Source organism: Oncorhynchus kisutch, linkage group LG15 (genome assembly GCF_002021735.2).
Source record: "Oncorhynchus kisutch isolate 150728-3 linkage group LG15, Okis_V2, whole genome shotgun sequence".
Lineage (NCBI taxonomy): Eukaryota > Metazoa > Chordata > Actinopteri > Salmoniformes > Salmonidae > Oncorhynchus > Oncorhynchus kisutch.
Window position 1 is genome coordinate 59,235,386 of NC_034188.2, and position 19,917 is coordinate 59,255,302.

General features: G+C 48.3%; 1 protein-coding gene across 3 annotated transcripts in view; it reads right to left on the minus strand.

Moving 5' to 3' along the window:
• The window catches only part of LOC109905600 (sortilin-related receptor), a 68,692-nt gene that overhangs the window by 29,353 nt on the left and 19,422 nt on the right, over nucleotides 1–19,917 (minus strand). For 2 of the 3 annotated variants that reach the window (XR_004203140.1, XM_031790668.1), the window contains exons 6-9: nucleotides 17,643–17,823; nucleotides 8,750–8,851; nucleotides 7,984–8,153; nucleotides 6,570–6,762 (exon numbers count right to left, since the gene is read on the minus strand). Coding sequence is in view for 2 of the 3 variants with exons in the window: in XM_031790668.1 (XP_031646528.1) it covers nucleotides 6,570–6,762; nucleotides 7,984–8,153; nucleotides 8,750–8,851; nucleotides 17,643–17,823 (646 nt within the window). In the remaining variant the exon portion in view is untranslated. Of the gene's footprint in view, nucleotides 1–6,569; nucleotides 6,763–7,983; nucleotides 8,154–8,749; nucleotides 8,852–17,440; nucleotides 17,517–17,642; nucleotides 17,824–19,917 lie in introns of those variants that run through there. The other variant, XM_031790669.1, reaches the window with a different exon arrangement.

The window sequence follows — 19,917 nt, forward strand, 5'->3', positions numbered from 1 at the left end:
GGAGAGGATGAGGGATAAAGGGAGAGGATGAGGGGGAGAGGATGAGGGATAGAGGTGGAGAGGATGAGGGATAGAGGGAGAGGATGGGGGATAGAGGGAGAGGATGAGGGATAGAGGGAGGGAGAGGATGAGGGATAGAGGGAGAGGATGAGGGATAGAGGGAGAGGATGGGGGATAGATGGGGGATAAAGGGAGAGGATGGAGGGAGAGGATGAGGGATAGAGGGAGAGGGTGAGGGATAGAGGGAGAGGGTGGGGGATAGAGGGGAGAGTATGAGGGATAGAGGGAGAGTATGAATGATAGAGGGAGAGGATGGTGGGGGAGAGGATGGGGGATAGAGGGAGAGGATGGGGGATAGAGGGAGAGGATGGGGGATAGAGAGAGAGGATGGGGGATAGAGAGAGAGGATGGAGGATAGAGGGAGAGTATGAGGGATAGAGGGTGAGGGATAGAGGGAGAGGATGGGGATAGAGGGAGAGGATGGAGGATAGAGGGAGAGTATGTGGGATAGAGGGTGAGGATGAGGGATAGAGGGTGAGGGATAGAGGGAGAGGATGGGGGATAGAGGGAGAGGATGGGGGATAGAGGGAGAGGATGAGGGATAGAGGGACAGGATGAGATATAGATGGAGAGGATGAGGGATAGAGGGAGAGGATGGAGGGAGAGGGTGAGGGATAGAGGGAGAGGATGGGGATAGAGGGAGAGTATGAGGGATAGAGGGAGAGGATGAGGGATAGAGGGAGAGGATGAGGGATAAAGGGAGAGGATGAGGGGGAGAGGATGAGGGATAGAGGTGGAGAGGATGAGGGATAGAGGGAGAGGATGGGGGGATAGAGGGAGAGGATGAGGGATAGAGGGAGGGAGAGGATGAGGGATAGAGGGAGAGGATGAGGGATAGAGGGAGAGGATGGGGGATAGATGGGGATAAAGGGAGAGGATGGAGGGAGAGGATGAGGGATAGAGGGAGAGGGTGAGGGATAGAGGGAGAGGGTGGGGGATAGAGGGAGAGTATGAGGGATAGAGGGAGAGTATGAGGGATAGAGGGAGAGGATGGTGGGGGGAGAGGATGGGGGATAGAGGGAGAGGATGGGGGATAGAGGGAGAGGATGGGGGATAGAGGGAGAGGATGGGGGATAGAGAGAGAGGATGGGGGATAGAGGGAGAGGATGGGGGATAGAGGGAGAGGATGGGGGATAGAGAGAGAGGATGGGGGATAGAGGGAGAGGATGGGGGGATAGAGGGAGAGGATGGGGGATAGAGGGAGAGGATGGGGGATAGAGGGAGAGGATGGGGGATAGAGGGAGAGGATGGGGGATAGAGAGAGAGAGGAGGGGGGATAGAGGGAGAGGATGGGGGATAGAGGAGAGAGGATGGGGGATAGAGGGAGAGGATGGGGGATAGAGGGAGAGGATGGGGGATAGAGGGAGAGGATGGGGGATAGAGGGAGAGGATGGGGGATAGAGGGAGAGGATGGGGGATAGAGGGAGAGGATGGGGATAGAGGGAGAGGATGGGGGATAGAGGGAGAGGATGGGGGATAGAGGGAGAGGATGGGGGATAGAGGGAGAGGATGGGGATAGAGGGAGAGGATGGGGGATAGAGGGAGAGGATGGGGGATAGAGGGAGAGGATGGGGGATAGAGGGAGAGGATGGGGGATAGAGGGAGAGGATGGGGATAGAGGGAGAGGATGGGGGAGAGGAGAGGAGGGGGATAAAGGGGAGGGAGAGGATGAGGGATAAGGGAGAGATGGAGGGGAGAGGATGGGGAGAGGGAGAGGATGGGGGATAGAGGGAGAAGATGGGGATAGAGGGAGAGGATGGGGGATAGAGGGAGAGGATGGGGGATAGAGGGAGGGAGAGGATGAGGGATAGAGGGAGAGGATGAGGGATAGAGGGAGAGGATGGGGGATAGATGGGGGATAGATGGGGGATAAAGGGAGAGGATGGAGGGAGAGGATGAGGGATAGAGGGAGAGGGTGAGGGATAGACGGAGAGGGTGAAGGATAGAGGGAGAGGGTGGGGGATAGAGGGAGAGGGTGGGGGATAGAGGGAGAGGATGGAGGGGGAGAGGATGGGGATAGACGGAGAGGATGGGGGATAGAGGGAGAGGATGGGGATAGAGGGAGAGGATGGGGGATAGAGGGGGGGAGGGAGAGGATGAGGGATAAAGGGAGAGGATGGAGGGGGAGAGGATGGGGATAGAGGGAGAGGGATAGAGGGAGAGGATGGGGGATAGAGGGAGAGGATGGGGATAGAGGGAGAGGATGGAGGGGGAGAGGATGGGGATAGAGGGAGAGGGATAGAGGGAGAGGATGGGGGATAGAGGGAGAGGATGGGGATAGAGGGAGAGGATGGGGATAGAGGGAGAGGATGGGGATAGAGGGAGAGGATGGGGGATAGAGGGAGAGGATGGGGGATAGAGGGTGGGGGGATAGAGGGTGGGGGATAGAGGGTGAGGGATAGAGGGAGAGGATGGGGGATAGAGAGAGAGGATGGGGGATAGAGGGAGAGGATGGGGATAGAGGGAGAGGATGGGGGATAGAGGGAGAGGATGGGGATAGAGGGAGAGGATGGGGATAGAGGGAGAGGATGGGGGATAGAGGGAGAGGATGGGGGATAGAGGGAGAGGATGGGGGATAGAGGGAGAGGATGGGGGATTAGAGGGAGAGGATGGGGGATAGAGGGAGAGGATGGGGGATAGAGGGAGAGGATGGGGGATAGAGGGAGAGGATGGGGATAGAGGGAGAGGATGGGGGATAGAGGGAGAGGATGGGGGATAGAGGGGGGGAGGGAGAGGATGAGGGATAAAGGGAGAGGATGGAGGGGGAGAGGATGGGGGATAGAGGGAGAGGATGGGGGATAGAGGGAGAAGATGGGGATAGAGGGAGAGGATGGGGGATAGAGGGAGAGGATGGGGGATAGAGGGAGGGAGAGGATGAGGGATAGAGGGAGAGGATGGGGGATAGATGGGGGATAGATGGGGGATAAAGGGAGAGGATGGAGGGAGAGGATGAGGGATAGAGGGAGAGGATGAGGGATAGAGGGAGAGGGTGAGGGATAGACGGAGAGGGTGAAGGATAGAGGGAGAGGGTGGGGGATAGAGGGAGAGGGTGGGGGATAGAGGGAGAGGATGGAGGGGGAGAGGATGGGGATAGACGGAGGAGGATGGGGGATAGAGGGAGAGGATGGGGATAGAGGGAGAGGATGGGGGATAGAGGGGGGGAGGGAGAGGATGAGGGATAAAAGGGAGAGGATGGAGGGGGAGAGGATGGGGATAGAGGGAGAGGGATAGAGGGAGAGGATGGGGGATAGAGGGAGAGGATGGGGATAGAGGGAGAGGATGGAGGGGGAGAGGATGGGGATAGAGGGAGAGGGATAGAGGGAGAGGATGGGGATAGAGGGAGAGGGATAGAGGGAGAGGATGGGGGATAGAGGGAGAGGATGGGGATAGAGGGAGAGGATGGGGATAGAGGGAGAGGATTGGGATAGAGGGAGAGGATGGGGATAGAGGGAGAGGATGGGGGATAGAGGGAGAGGATGGGGGGATAGAGGGTGGGGGATAGAGGGTGGGGGATAGAGGGTGAGGGATAGAGGGAGAGGATGGGGGATAGAGAGAGAGGATAGGGATAGAGGGAGAGGATGGGGGATAGAGGGAGAGGATGGGGATAGAGGGAGAGGATGGGGATAGAGGGAGAGGATGGGGATAGAGTGAGAGGATGGGGATAGAGGGAGAGGATGGGGGATAGAGGGAGAGGATGGGGATAGAGGGAGAGGATGAGGATAAAGGGAGAGGATGGGGATAGAGGGAGAGGATGGGGGATAGAGGGAGAGGATGGGGGATAGAGGGAGAGGATGGGGGATAGAGGGAGAGGATGGGGATAGAGGGAGAGGATGGGGATAGAGGGAGAGGATGGGGATAGAGGGAGAGGATGAGGGATAGAGGGAGAGGATGAGGGATAGAGGGAGAGGATGAGGATAGAGGGAGAGGATGGGGATAGAGGGAGAGGATGGGGATAGAGGGAGAGGATGGGGGAGAGAGGGAGAGGATGGGGATAGAGGGAGAGGATGGGGATAGAGGGAGAGGATGGGGATAGAGGGAGAGGATGGGGATAGAGGGAGAGGATGAGGGAGAGGATAGGGATAGAGGGAGAGGATGGGGGATAGAGGGAGAGGATGGGGATAGAGGGTGAGGGATAGAGGGAGAGGATGGGGGATAGAGGGAGAGGATGGGGATAGAGTGAGAGGATGGGGATAGAGGGAGAGGATGGGGATAGAGTGAGAGGATGGGGATAGAGGGAGAGGATGGGGGATAGAGGGAGAGGATGGGGGATAGAGGGAGAGGATGGGGATAGAGGGAGAGGATGAGGATAAAGGGAGAGGATGGGGATAGAGGGAGAGGATGGGGGATAGAGGGAGAGGATGGGGGATAGAGGGAGAGGATGGGGGATAGAGGGAGAGGATGGGGGATAGAGGGAGAGGATGGGGGATAGAGGGAGAGGATGGGGGGATAGAGGGAGAGGATGGGGATAGAGGGAGAGGATGGGGATAGAGGGAGAGGATGGGGATAGAGGGAGAGGATGAGGGAGAGGATAGGGATAGAGGGAGAGGATGGGGGATAGAGGGAGAGGATGGGGATAGAGGGTGAGGGATAGAGGGAGAGGATGGGGGATAGAGGGAGAGGATGGGGATAGAGTGAGAGGATGGGGATAGAGGGAGAGGATGGGGATAGAGTGAGAGGATGGGGATAGAGTGAGAGGATGGGGGATAGAGGGAGAGGATGGGGGATAGAGGGAGAGGATGGGGATAGAGGGAGAGGATGAGGATAAAGGGAGAGGATGGGGATAGAGGGAGAGGATGGGGGATAGAGGGAGAGGATGGGGGATAGAGGGAGAGGATGGGGGATAGAGGGAGAGGATGGGGGATAGAGGGAGAGGATGGGGGATAGAGGGAGAGGATGGGGATAGAGGGAGGAGGATGAGGGATAGAGGGAGAGGATGAGGGATAGAGGGAGAGGATGAGGGATAGAGGGAGAGGATGAGGGATAGAGGGAGAGGATGGGGATAGAGGGAGAGGATGGGGATAGAGGGAGAGGATGGGGATAGAGGGAGAGGATGAGGATAGAGGGAGAGGATGGGGATAGAGGGAGAGGATGAGGGAGAGAGGGAGAGGATGGGGATAGAGGGAGAGGATGGGGATAGAGGGAGAGGATGGGGATAGAGGGAGAGGATGGGGATAGAGGGAGAGGATGAGGGAGAGGATGGGGATATAGGGAGAGGATGGGGATATAGGGAGAGGATGAGGATAGAGGGAGAGGATGAGGATAGAGGGAGAGGATGGGGATAGAAGGAGAGGATGGGGATAGAGGGAGAGGATGGGGATATAGGGAGAGGATGGGATATAGGGAGAGGATGGGGATAGAGGGAGAGGATGGGGATAGAGGGAGAGGATGGGGATAGAGGGAGAGGATGGGGATAGAGGGAGAGGATGGGGATAGAGGGAGAGGATGGGATATAGGGAGAGCGAGAGAGGCAAAGAAGAAGAGGATGGGGGATAGAGAAATACCCAGGGGGTATAGAAGAGCGATGGATGGAGGGAGGATTAGAGAGGAGAGGCGTTGTGGAGGGAGAGATGGAGTGAGAGAGAGAAGTGTTAGATCAATGGAGACAGCAATCACTCTGACAAAACCCTCAATAAATACATCAAAAATATAATAGTATTTTCTAAGAAGTGAAGCTACATTTAAAATAGTCATTTAGACCTTCTTATCCAGATTACAGTCGTGACTGCATACATTTTCGTTCAAGGGACACGGCCACTTTCTAAAACCAAACAAAACAACTGTTTACACCCAAACCCACTTCCCCTTTAGAATGCAAACACACACTGTGTGGCCTCATGGCTGTTGTTCCTAATGCCTAATGTAGGTTCATATTACCCAGCCGCCAATCCCTTCCTCAAAGGACTCAGAGTCTCAGAGACACAATGACAGCATAAAACACAAAAGGGCAACTTCCTGCTTACAGACATCAACAACAACAGAATTCTGCTAAGACTTCTGGTTTATTGGCTCTTCCCCTCCCTTCAGACATGCCTACATTAACAAGAGCGAACAGTGGGAATCTTGGGCAGATCTGAATTAGGGCCGTGACGATGCCAATATCACGACACTCGCTAGTACCGCAGAAAGGAAACAAAACACCAAGCACATTTCAATTATTTAGGAAAACAGCCTTAATGTTGGAAACAAACATCATTATGTTGTCATCCAGAGTCACCTGGATTTATTTTCTAAGCTACAGCACCCAATATTTAACATCCAGCAGGTTTTTAAAGGACCAAAGAGTTTGGTCTGCCTCATGTTTTCATTTTTGCCATGGAACAGCCCTAATCTTAATCCTGTTGTTGATGTCCGTAAGCAGGATGTCGCCCCAATGTGTATGATGTCATATTGCTGAAGCTGACAGCAATATCCTGTATCAGTGGTTAGGAGAAACCCACCAGGGTGTAGGTGGACGTTTTCTCTAACCACTGACACCGGGTCAGATGTTATTGTAACAGCTAGCTAGCTACCTGGCAGTCCAGTGTTCCTCCCAGGCTGTCGGCGGAGGGGGCCTGCAGCAGTTCCCAGGTGCCCCCCTTGTCGAAGGTGATTACAGAGCGCATGTTGTCCTCGCTGAGCGAACCGTTGATGAGCGTGGCCACGAAGACGCCGCGCAGACCCTCCAAGCGGTGCAGGTCAGCAAAGGGCTCGCTGGCAAAGTACCTGGGATGAAAGACACACACAGGTGCACACACACACACACAGACAGGCGGAGGTACACACACACACAGACAGGCGGAGGTACACACACACAGACAGGAAGAGGTACACACACACAGACAGGAAGAGGTACACACACACAGACAGGCGGAGGTACACAAACACAGACAGATGCGCGCGCGCGCGCACACACACAGACACGCGGTTAGCATAAAAAACAACACAGTATCATGTTCAGTGTCGTGGCTATGTTGCCAAAGGAAACACGTGGTCAGCTCGTGTCGTGAGGTCGCCTTACTATCAAGCTGCTCTCATCACTTCTCCTGGCAGCTCGAGACGTGTTGGGAACGCCGTCATTTGAATAATTACAGGCCCTGGACACACTACGCTACACTGCAGCGCCATGACAACAGGGACTCAAACATCCAGGATCCAGGTCACTGGGATGTAAACACACGCAAAGGCCCTGCTGTTGTTTACCAACACGGAGGAGAAGACAGCCACTCGAGCGGACTCAGTGTGGTCACGAGGAATGCAGACCAGGAGGTCCCCCAGCTCTGGAATGATCAGATGTAGCTCTGGTCGAACAGCCTCCTCTCATCTCTCCTTCAAAATGGGTGGGTGCGCTTGATCAAAGTGGCTATACTTGATCAAAGGGCGTGTGTATTTGATCAAGGAAGGTTTGGTTGATCAAAGTGAGTTCTGTTACGTTTGTTCCAAGCAAGACACTACATATCTCTGAAGGCAGCCTACTAATTAGGCTGCCTTAACTGTGAGTCACGTCAACATATTTTAGACTTGGGTTCAAATAGTAAAAAAAAATATATATATATACATTTTAAATGCTTTGGCCGATTGATTGTGCCTGCCTGGAGTGTCACATGGGCAGGGTTTGCACTTTTGGGACTTTTCTTTTGATTATGTTGTATTGGTATCTTTCAAATACTATCTGAACCCAGATCTCGCATCCAGAACACTGCCGTTTCCAAATCTATTCCTGGGGGACACACCAAAGGGGTGCACATTTTGGTTCTAGCCCAGCACTAACACGCCACTAACCATGGTGATAAGTCGATTTGAAAAATCATTTGGGTTAGCGCTGGGCTGAAACTAAAATGTGCAACCCATGATTAGTTAATAGATCAAGCAGGTGGGTTAGCGCTGGGCCGGCCTGACACAAAATGGTGCAATCGAAAATTGGTTGACTAGGAACACCGTGCCAACCTGATCAGGGTGTGGCTGCCCGAACCCTCTGGGCTGTAGTACAACACATTCTCCAGGGACAGGGAGAAGGACAGGCCCTGGGTGTCTGAGATGTACAGGTGGGTGACGTTGTTGACGTGGTTGACGCAAACAAACACCTGGTCCTCCGAAGCGTCAGCGATGTAGTACTCCTGCAGGAGAAGAAGAGAGGCGCAGTTTTCCTTATTTGTGTAGGGCATTATTAAGAACAATAGGGGTGATTCTCTCACAACTAAAAGCTGATGATTAGAATTCAACTTTTATTAGACAAAAACATGTACATTTGTAAGATAAATAGTGTCATGGAATTGACAGCTTTTTACTGTGAGTGGAGTAGCCTAGTGGGGGCGGCAGGGTAGCCTAGTGGTTAGAGCGTTGGACTAGTAACCGGAAGGTTGCAAGTTCAAACCCCTGAGCTGACACTGTCGTTCTGCCCCTGAACAGGCAGTTCCTAGACTGTCATTGAAAATAAGAATTTGTTCTTAACTGACTTGCCTAGTTAAATAAAGCTAAAATTTAAAAATTTTTAAAAATCTAGGCTTACAGTATTTTCTGTGATTGGTCTTGTGATTTCTGACTCATGTTGAGCTGTCAACGACATATTAGCTACATAGCATAGCATTTCCTTACAAATACATTTCCCCAGTTTCATCAACGATACAGTGACAGGTTTGTTCTCTGGACTAGGAGTCTACTGGGAGCCACAGAGAGGATGTTCTGGGGTGGCGAAGCAGGCCTGGAGACTCACTGTGATTGGGTGGCGGGTCATGAACTGTGCGGCTTTCATTGGCTGACGGTTGTAGGATACCCACAGCTGGACGGACGACGGCTCATGGCTCCCCAACAAAGTCTGGAACCAACAGATGTACAATCAATCAATCAATAAGAGACACAGAGCCATGGAGACGGCTTAATGCCTACCTCATAATTACGAATAATGTGACTCAGTTATTATAGAATTTGCTAAGGATGTGCACCTTTGAAGAATGACGAAAGCTACGTATACCTATTCACGAAGTGGGTGTGGGAATTTCCACGTGAAGTTGATAAACATTAGCAAAAAGGGCACTGTCAGCGAAGCTAGCTAGCATGCTAACCTTATCTGGCTAGCTAATGTTCTGTTGCCATTTTTCTTTTACGAGGCCTATTCCATATTCAAAAGATTAGCCAGCTATGGCTGGTTTGGAGCTGGATTCGTCATACAGTGCATTCGCAAAGTATTCCGACCCTTTGACTTTTTCCACATTCTGTTACGTTAAAGCCTTATTCTAAATTTGATTAAATAGTTCCCCCCCCCCCTCATCAATCTACACACAATACCCCATAATGACAAAGCAAAAACTTTTTGTTGTTGTAATTTTTTGCAATATCACAATTACATAAGTATTCAGACCCTTTACTTAGTACTTTGTTGAAGCACGTTTGCCAGTGAAAACAGCCTCGAGTCTTCTTGACTATGACGCTACAAGATTGGCACACCTGTATTTGAGGATGTTATCCCATTCTTCTCTCCAGATCCTCTCAAGCTCTGTCAGGTTGGATGGGGAGCATCGCTGCACAGCTATTTTCAGGTCTCTACAGAGATGTTTGATGTCTGGAAGACATCTGGCACCATCCCTACGGTGAAGCATGGTGGCAGCATCATGCTGTGGTGATATTTTTCAGCGGCAGGGACTGGGAGACAAGTCAGGATCGAGGGAAAGATGAATGGAGCAAAGTAGAGAGAGCTCCTTGATGAAAACCTGCTCCAGAGCGCTCAGAATCTCAGATGGGGGCGAATGTACACCTTCCAAAAGGACAACGGCCCTAAGCACACAACCAAGACAACGCAGGAGTGGCTTCGGGACAAATCTCTGAATGTCCTTGAGTGGCCCAGCCAGAGCCCGGACTTGAACCTGATCTAACATTTCTGGAGAGACATGAAAATAGCAGTGCAGCGACGCGCCACATCCAACCTGACAGAGCTTGAGAGAAGAATGGAAAAAAATCCCCAAATATAGGTGTGCCAAGCTTGTAAATCAAAAAATCTAATCAAATTTATTTGTCACATACACATGGTTAGCAGATGTTAATGCGGGTGTAGCGAAATGCGTCATACACGAGAAGACTCAAGGCTTTAATCGCTGCCAAAGGTGCTTCAACAAAGTACTGAGTAAAGGGTCTGAATACTTATGTAAAAGTGATATTTCATTTTTTAAATTATTGTTATAGATTTGCAACAAAAAATCTTTTACCTGTTTTTGCTTTGTCATTATGGGGTTGTGTGTGTAGATTGATTACAAAAAAAATTATGCAATCAAATTTAGGGTAAGGCTCTAACGTAACAAAATGTGGAAAATGTCAAGGGGTCTGAATACTTTCTGAATAGACTGTATGTCATACTCTGACTAAAACTATGACTTATTAACTTAAATCGTTATGCAACATTATGGGTAATATTTGGCCATCGCCTTTCAGCTCAAAAAAGTGGATTTCTTCTGATGTGGCCTGTGGGTGTTTAAAGACTCAAGTGATTAATCTATATGTACTGTCGGGCAGATTGTAACCTCAGTGGGCCAATGAGAACAATCAATGGCCAAATCTCATTGTTATGACAGAGAGACCACTTTGTTCAAGGAAGGAGGAGAAGGGGGTGTAATCTTTAATGAATTACAAGCAGGAAGACCAAAGTGCCGGGACTCGCCGCCCGTCGTCCTCCGGAACCCCAGAGAGACCTGAGACACTGGCTGCCTCCCAAATGGCTCCCTATTCTCTAGAAACCATTGGAGCCTGGTCAAATGTAGTGCACTATATAGGGAATAGGGTTCCATTTGAGCCGCTGTTGTAATGCGTCTCCTCTTACGTGTCAGTCTGGCAACATAGGCACCCTGTGATCTGCCTCCCAGGGATTGGCTAGGCTCACATCAGCAGAATTGGGACGACTAACTGACTGTCTGGCCTTCTGCCTTCCCATAACAACTATAATATGAATATTCTCTTCATTAAAAGCTGCAGGCAATAAATGTCAAGCGTGTACACTCTTTACTAGATAGGCCGAATACACAGCCTAATATGATTCTATTTGTAGTTATTGAACACACACACCGATTTATACAAGCATCTTTACCGAGCTGGGGCAAAACAATATCATAGAATATGAGTAAAGGACAGCGTTTACATCAAAGAGCAGTCAACAGTTTTGCGGCAAAAAAAGAGATGTGTCACACAGACATGGAAATCCCACAACGATGCTAATAATGAAGAGGACAGATGGCTTCGGTAATGCACTGAAATAATGCTGCTGGGCCACACAGATAACCACACGCAGGCACACTAGCGGTGCACAGTTGGAAAGCAGGCAGCCAATAAGAGCGCCAGAGCACTACAGGCAGACTCATTCACGTCATAGGATGGCAATCAGGTTTATGGCTTCATCTTGGATTAACTGAGAGCGTCCTCAAGGCAGCCAAGATAATAAATAAAAACAAACAAAACATGCGCACACACACAGCTTGCACAGTTCCCCCACTGATGAATCTAGGCAAGCATTCCTGTCAAGTAGTCTGTCTTTTTCCTGATGACCCAGCAGGCGCAAAACAGTGACTCCCTGTTCCCTGAGACACAATGTGTCTGCCTGCGTGTGTGAGTCCGTATGTCCGTCTGCCTCACCTCCCCTGTGAACGCCTGGGTCCTCACAGCACTATTCAACCTATTGATTTATCTAATGCTGCTGTTAACGTTCCGTCTCCGCGACCCAGAGTGCCGTGTTCTGAAAGCCAAGCAGCCACAACAACACAATGTGGGCATGGAGAATACCAAGGGGAGAGAAACTTAGTCTCGGAAAAGACAACTGCTTCAATGCTTCAATGACAGCAGGCCGGGGGGGGTGGTTTCAACCACAGTAGCTTGGCTGGCTTCCACTGCTGAAAAGTAGTCTGACTATCTGTGGAAAGTGGATTACAAAATGAATCCCACCAGGGATTCAAATCAAATCTTGCTTTAACAAATGTATGGTATCTTAACGATCCATTAAACTATCATGAAATGATTATTCATTCATTTTGAAGTGTCATTCCATTCATATAAATACCAGGAACAGCTACTGAGCATCATGAGTAGCATTCTTATTGAATTGATTCACCTGTACATATTCATAGCAAGTATATACCTTCAGCAGTCTAGCTGCTCAGAACAGAGGCACTGTGCTTCCAATGCAAAGGATGATATGTGAATACCCCCCCCCCCCCCCCCCCCCTTTCCACGTTCTATATCTAAACCAATAAACTAGAAGAACAGTTGTGGGGAGCACATGAAACCCTGTCATCTCCAGTCCCCCTGCAGAGCCTGTGGGAGCTGTCGATGTGGTTCTAATGTTTGTTTATCCAGCCAGAAGGTAGCTGTTAATCTGAGAGACGGAGCCATTTCCCAGACCTCCCATTGCTTTTAAGCGGCACATTTATCTCCTCCTTCCCTCTCTCCCACTGGACACGTCACATGTTTTTTTACGGGCGAAGTGCCATTTTGTTTGTGTGTGTGTGTGTGTGTGTGTGTGTGTGTGTGTGTGTGTGTGTGATGCATCACATATTGCAGTGGGAGCTTGGGAAATGTGGGATTTGGCGTCACACGTTAAGGAAGAAAGTAAAGGACCACTACAGCGTTGAGGGCGTCGCAACCAATATGGCTGCTGAGGTGTTGCAACACTTAAATCTCCTTTTATGGGGAAAACAGAGGTCCAAACAGCAGCTTAACTACGCATTGCAATTTCACATTCACCGTTGTTGGTTTGCTCTATGCCGTTACGGTACATTAAACACGTTGGGGGTATTGACGCATCAGGGAAAGCACAGGCAGCCATTCGATAAGGAAGTCCTTGATCTTGTTACCCTCCCCCTCATCTCGTCTCCACTGAGACACCTTGCAAATAAGAAGGAAATGTGTCAAAAAGCTCTCTGTTAAGAGACCTCTTATTGACATCCATTTATATTAAGCCAGTTCTTCCGGAGGACTTTGGAGTTAAGAGAAGGAGTAGAGGTCCTCAGTTCTGATTATCAATCATTACCCAGGGATCTATATTGTCAGGCCTGGGATAAAACTTGGTGTTTCTGGGGCTTTAATTAGCCTAAGCAGCTCGGTGCTGTCAAAAGCTTGTGATATTCATTACGGTAATCCTATTAGCTCCAGCTGAAGATATTAGTAGGGGCTGGGTAGTGAGTATGACTAGAGAGAAGGGTGAGAGTGAGTGAGTGACGAGTAAGCATTGACTGGGCTGCTAATGGTCTGGAGAACTGGGCTGCATCGTTGAGATCTTCACATGCTCACTGCTCAACCGTATCCCGGGAGGGTGGGCTGCTCTGTGGGTTGGGTCAAGCTGTGGGGTCACAGACAGGGCAACTGTAGTCATTTAACAAAATAAACTAAGCATCTCAAGCTAATGCTGCAAGGATATGACAACAGAGGTTCTTAGATAGCCTTATATTTACTATGTTAGTTCCTATTTATTAAATGTAAGGCTCTGGTGACTAATTTAATCACTTTTACTGAGTGTACAAAATATTAGGAACACCTGCTCTTCCCATGACAGACTGACCAGGTGAATCCAGGTGAAACTATAAGGGATTATTGATGTCCCTTGTTAAATCCACTTCAAACAATTTAGATGAATGGGAGGAAATAGGTTAAATAATTTTAAAGCCTTGAGACAATTGAGACATGGATTGTGTCTGTGTGCCAGAGGGTGGGTGGGCAAGACAAAATATGTAAGTGCCTTTGAAGGGGGTATGGTAGTAGGGGCCTTTGAAGGGGGTATGGTAGTAGGTGTCAGATGCACCGGTCTGAGTGCATCAAGAACTGCAACGCTCCTGGGTTTTTCATGCTCAACAGTTTCCTGTGTGTATCAACAATGATCCACCACCCAAAGGACACAACAAATCATTGGAGTCAACATTGTCACGGCTCCTCCTCTGCCTGCAGGAGGCAGAGGAGGAGCCATGACAATGTTGACTCCAATGGGGCGGTTCCAATGGGGGAGTTCCTCCTGCAGGCAGAGGAGGAGCCGTGACAATGTTGACTCCAATGGGGCGGTTCCAATGGGGGAGTTCCTCCTGCAGGCAGAGGAGCCGTGACAACATGTACCAGCATCCCTGTGGAATGCTTTTGACACCTTGTAGAGTCCATACCCCAACAAATTGAGGCTGTCCTGAGGGCAAAAGGGGATGCAACTCAATATTAGGAAGGTGCTCCTAATGTTTTGTACACTCAGTGTAGATTATTCATATAGTTTTTTAAATTAGCCTATTTTTGATTCATGTGAATGGTGTTGATTAACATTAACTACAGTCCAACCATTTGTTTGTGTTTAGCCTCATTACCATTTATAAAAATAATCCAAATCTACAATGAAAGTGGGAATATCACTTTCTACAAGTGGAAGTGTGAAATGATATAGCTTGGAGTAACAATGCTAGCCAGACAGAAAACACACACTGTACTATCCTTTGGCAGTGGAACATATCAGCCCATTGGGAATAGCAACAGTACTTGAGATGGCTGCACTCGGCAACAGAGGCCTGATGAATGTGTGCCTGAGCGGTTATTGACACCCCTGGGACACCGAGCCACAACTTCATTAACAGCACATAGATCGGTCATTTCTGACAAGCTGCACTCTCTGGCCCTGACCAACAGGTTGGTTGGGTCACCCAGCAGACGATAAAACATAAACCATGTCGCTGTTCTGACAATCTGAGCGACCCACCTTAGGATGGGGCGGCAGCGTAGCCTAGTGGTTAGAGTGTTGGACTAGTAACCGAAAGGTTGCAAGATCGAATCCCCGAGCTGACATGGTACAAATCTGTCGTTCTGCCCCTGAACAAGGCAGTTAACCCACTGTTCCTAGGCTGTCATTGAAAATAAGAATGTGTTCTTAACTGACTTGCCTAGTAAAATATATACTTTGTAAAAGGATATGCTTGCCTCAATGGAGACCGTCATAGTGGCGCGTTACATGGTGTTGTTCGCCTTGCCCAGAGAGAGTAGGGATGACTTTATGAAGTACGCATGTAGCTGTGAATGTTGAGTCAATTGATTTGTAAGAGACTGATATGAATAAAGATATGGTAGTTACAAGGTAGAAAAATATTCACAATACACAATGGGCATATTTACAGGGGTTTAAGAATGCATATTTACAGGGGTTTAAGAATGCATATTTCGTCAACGTTGGACAAGCTAAGCCGTAGCTCAAATTGTTAGAACCTTGCCTCTCCACTGCCCCAACCAGCCCTCTGCCATTTTATTTTCAGTCTCTCCCTTTCCCCATTCCGCTACCATTATTCCATGCTCACTCAAAAGGCAGTTGTGTGTTTGTGTGTGTGTGTGAGATTGGGCAGTAATGCCAGGAATCAGATACGGAAGCATGTGTGTTTGGCCATGCCTGTTTAACAACACAGGGCTGACTGCAGCGAGCGAGTCTGTGTGGTCGTTCAGGGAAAGGCCCGAGTTTGCATAAACAAAAATCATTAACCGTAATTGGCTCAGATTTCAGCCATGTTTTGATGGGATTGTGTGTGTCTGACCACATTAACCCGGTGTTCCACAGTACACGTCTCTTCAGTCTCCACATTCCTTACACAAAAAAATAGATCCCATCTTTTCAAGGAGGGGTCAATGGTTAAGTTCCTCTTTCATTGTGTAATGCTTTATTGGGCCCTTTAGAACAATTCACCCTCTATGCATGTGGTGGACTTATCCGGTATTTAAGCCTACCACTTGAATATGATGGGTTTGACTAATGACTTATAGTGCCTTCAGAAAGAATTCATACACTTTTTAAAATTGATTTAATATATATATTTAACTAGACAAGTCAGTTAGGAACAAATTCTTATTTACAATGATGGCCTACTGGGGAACAGTGAGTTAACTGCCTTGTTCAGGGGCAGAACAGCAGCAACCTTCTGGCCCAACACTCTAACCACTGCCGCCCCATTAACTAATTGCACATTTTGCTATTACAGCCTGAATTTAAAAATTGATTACTTTTTATTTGTTTTCTTTTTTTTACACACACAATACCCCATGACAAAGTGAAAACATGTACTTAGAAACTTTTGCAAATGTATTGAAAATTAAATACTGAACTATCTGATTTACATGAGCATTCACACCCCTCAATCAATGTTAGAAGCACCTTTGGCAGTGATTACAGCTGTGAGTCTTTCTGGGTAAGTCTCCAAGAGTTTTGCACACCTGGATTGTACAATATTTTCAAGCTCTGTCAAGTTGGTTGTTGATCAATAATCAACAGACTATTTTCAAGCCTTGCCATATATTTTCAAGACCATTTAAGTCAGAACTGTAACTAGGCCACTCAGGAACATTCAGTATTGTCTTGGTAAGCAACCAGAGTGGCCTTGTGTTTTAGGTTATTGTCCTGCTGAAAGGTGAATTTGTCTCCCAGAGCCTGTTGGAAAGCAGATGGAATCAGGTTTTCCTCTAGGATTTTGCTTGTGCTTAGCTCTACTCCGTTTCTTTCTATCCTAAAAACATCCATAGTCCTTGTCGATGGCAAGCATACCCATAACATGATGCAGCCACCATGATGCTTTAAAATATGAAGAGTGGTACTCAGTGATGTGTTGTGTTGGATTCGCCCCAAATATAACATTTTGTTTTCAGCACAAAGTAAATTTCTTGGTAAATTGTTGGCAGTTTTACTATAGTGCCTTATTGCATACAGGATACATGTTTTGAAATATTTTATTCTGTACAGGCTTCCTTCCTTATCATTTAGGTTAGTATAGTGGAGTAACTACAATGTTGTTGATCCATCCTCAGTTTTCTTCTATCACAGCCATCAAACTCTGTAACTGTTTGTTTTAAAGTCACCATTGGCCTCATGGTGAAATCCTCTTTCATTCCTCTCCGGCAACTGAGTTAGGAAGGACGCCTGTATCTTTGTAGTGCCTCCGTGTATTGATACACCATCAAAAAGTATAATGAATAACTTCACCATGCTCTAAGGGATATTAAATGTCTGCTTTTTTTATTTATTTTTACCCATCTACCAATAGGTGCACTTCGTTGCGAGATTGGAAAACCTACCGGGTCTTTGTGGTTGAATCTGTGGTTGAAATTCACTGCTCGACTGAGGGACCTTTCGGATAATTTTATGCGTGGGGTACAGAGATATGGTAGTCATTCAAAAAATCTAGTTAAAACACTATTATTACACCCTTTAATCCATTTTCAATTCAGGTTTTAACAACAAAATGTGGGAAAAGTGGGGGTGAATACTTTCTGAAGGCACTGTATTAGAAGATAGTTATGGCTGGATCACCCGATTCGTGTTCAAATAATCAATGTGGGCATTCCTCTCCATAATAACATGAGCATTCTCAACACTGCAAGAGCAACAGATTACCTGACATGTATAATCCCCTTGCAGGTCAACCTCACTTACTGTGGAAGTGGTGGCGAACATGTACTTGTCCCGGAGCTGGATGTTGTCCACTCTCTCCAGGTAGTTATGGCTGGATCACCCGATTCGTGTTCAAATAATCAATGTGGGCATTCCTCTCCATAATAACATGAGCATTCTCAACACTGCAAGAGCAACAGATTACCTGACATGTATAATCCCCTTGCAGGTCAACCTCACTTACTGTGGAAGTGGTGGCGAACATGTACTTGTCCCGGAGCTGGAAGTTGTCCACTCTCTCCAGGATGACTCGGCGGTTCTGCCCGCTTTGGAAGAAGTCGGTGCTGCTGAGGATGCTGGACACCCCCTGGGGCTCGTGCCTCTGGACCAGCACCGTGGTGGGGGAATCGTACGGCTCCACACCCCTAGAAAGATGCAGAAATTAGCGCCCGTCTGTGGGACATAGGTAGGGCCAAGAGTTTCTCTCTGACCATATGGCCCGACCAAGACAAACTCCAGGCCCTTGACCGTGAGTTTATATTTATTGACCATGTGAAGTGAACAGGTAGGACTTAAGGGCCTTGGAGGTCTTCCCGTTCAGATAACATGGTCTGGGAAAACTCTGGGCCCAACTTAGTCATACCATACAGAGGGACATAAAGTTATGGTTACACACACTCACTGACAGACTCTGAAAAACCGAGAAATGTTTTACGGATTACTGACAATCCTAGTATCGTGGAACGGCCTACGTGTTCCTGTGAACACATTCGAAACTCAGAATCCATTTACCACACACATTGATGTATTTATAGTTTCCCAACTGCACATTTCCAGTAGAAGTTCTGTGTGTGGCCATTTTAAGCTGTGAACTTACGGTAAGCTCCAGCAGAACTGAAAGAGGTTTACAGTAGTTTATGATCATCTCCCATAAGGCATTCCAGATTCACACGGAGTGTTCTCACTAACAATGGAGCCAAACAGAGAGAGCCTAGTGTCTAGACTGGCCTATAGCGTGACATTTTAGAGGGGGTCATGTTTTTATGGGAGTAGGCTGTCCATGTAGAGAGGATAAGAAATACCCCAGTCAGACAAACATGGGACCTTGCCTGTCTAACGTTAGTTGGGGACTTGGCATACAGCCGGGAAACTGCCAATATTAGAGTTTGGGGCAGAGTTTCAGGCCTTGCCGAAATTAGAGTTTGTTGCATTGCTTTTGGGACTTGTCTATATCAACGTTTGGGGGCCTTGTCCATCTAGCAGAGTTTGGGGGCCTTGTCCATAGCAGACTTTGGGGGCAGGTCTATCTAGCAGAATTTGCGGCCGTTTGGAACTTAGCCCATATAGGCAATCCTTTCAATGTAACGCTGGCAGGGCAGTGGGTTAAAGTTAGCCTATCTAATCCACAGTGCGAAACAAGAGCCTCTTTATTATTTTTATTTATTTATTCTCTCGATCCTCCTACCAAACAGGATCAAATATTTAGGACAAAGGGGAACAAATACATACAATTTGCTGGTTAGAAATATTTGGACAAATGCTGGTTAAACACATCCAACAGTGGGATGTGAACCAGACAAAACCCCAGGGCTTACAGCCTTCTTAGCCTGATCTGCAGCGCAGGCCCTTTTCTCTGTGGCCTCCACAAACGGATTAGACATGGAAAGCCCATAATCGGCAAAGAACTGGACACACATGGTTAAAAAGGAAAACTGGCCAAAGAGGCAGAGGAGGAAGAAGCACCAGACAAAGATCTCAATGCAGCTGGTGATGCGGAGGCAGTTAGACACAGCAGAGTCAGTAGCTGCGTCCAGATTTAAAAGGAAAATTACTGGTGGAAAAAAACATAGCGGAGAAGAAAAAAAAAAAATCTTTCTAGCCAATGCTTACGCCAATCCAATGCTTACGCCAATCCAATGCTTACGCCAATCCAATGCTTACGCCAATCCAATGCTTACGCCAATCCAATGCTTACGCCAATGCAATGCTTACGCCAATGCAATGCTTACGCCAATCCAATGCTTACGCCAATCCAATGCTTACGCCAATCCAATGCTTACGCCAATCCAATGCTTACGCCAATGCAATGCTTACGCCAATGCAATGCTTACGCCAATCCAATGCTTACGCCAATCCAATGCTTACGCCAATCCAATGCTTACGCCAATCCAATGCTTTGAAATATTTGGGGAGGAGTGCAGCAGTACACACTTCTGGAGCTGCTTTCCTCCTCAGAAGTCCGCAAAGACTTTCAAGCTTTGTGCGTATAGTTACTGCTTTGGGATGAAATGGTTTGTTCATGTTCGTTGTTGGGTTGTATGGGTATTTGTAGTCAAAATCTTCTCTCTGCAACGGTCTCCTGAGACTCTGAGGCTCAGAAGTGTGATCTAAGAGGATCTCGAACGTTCACACTTGGTGGGGGGGAGGGGCGTCATCTCCCAAACACAAGAAAGAGCCCGGGGGGGAGAGACTGCAGCGGTAGCTGCCATGTTATCTGCAGCGCTGCCTGGTATTACTGA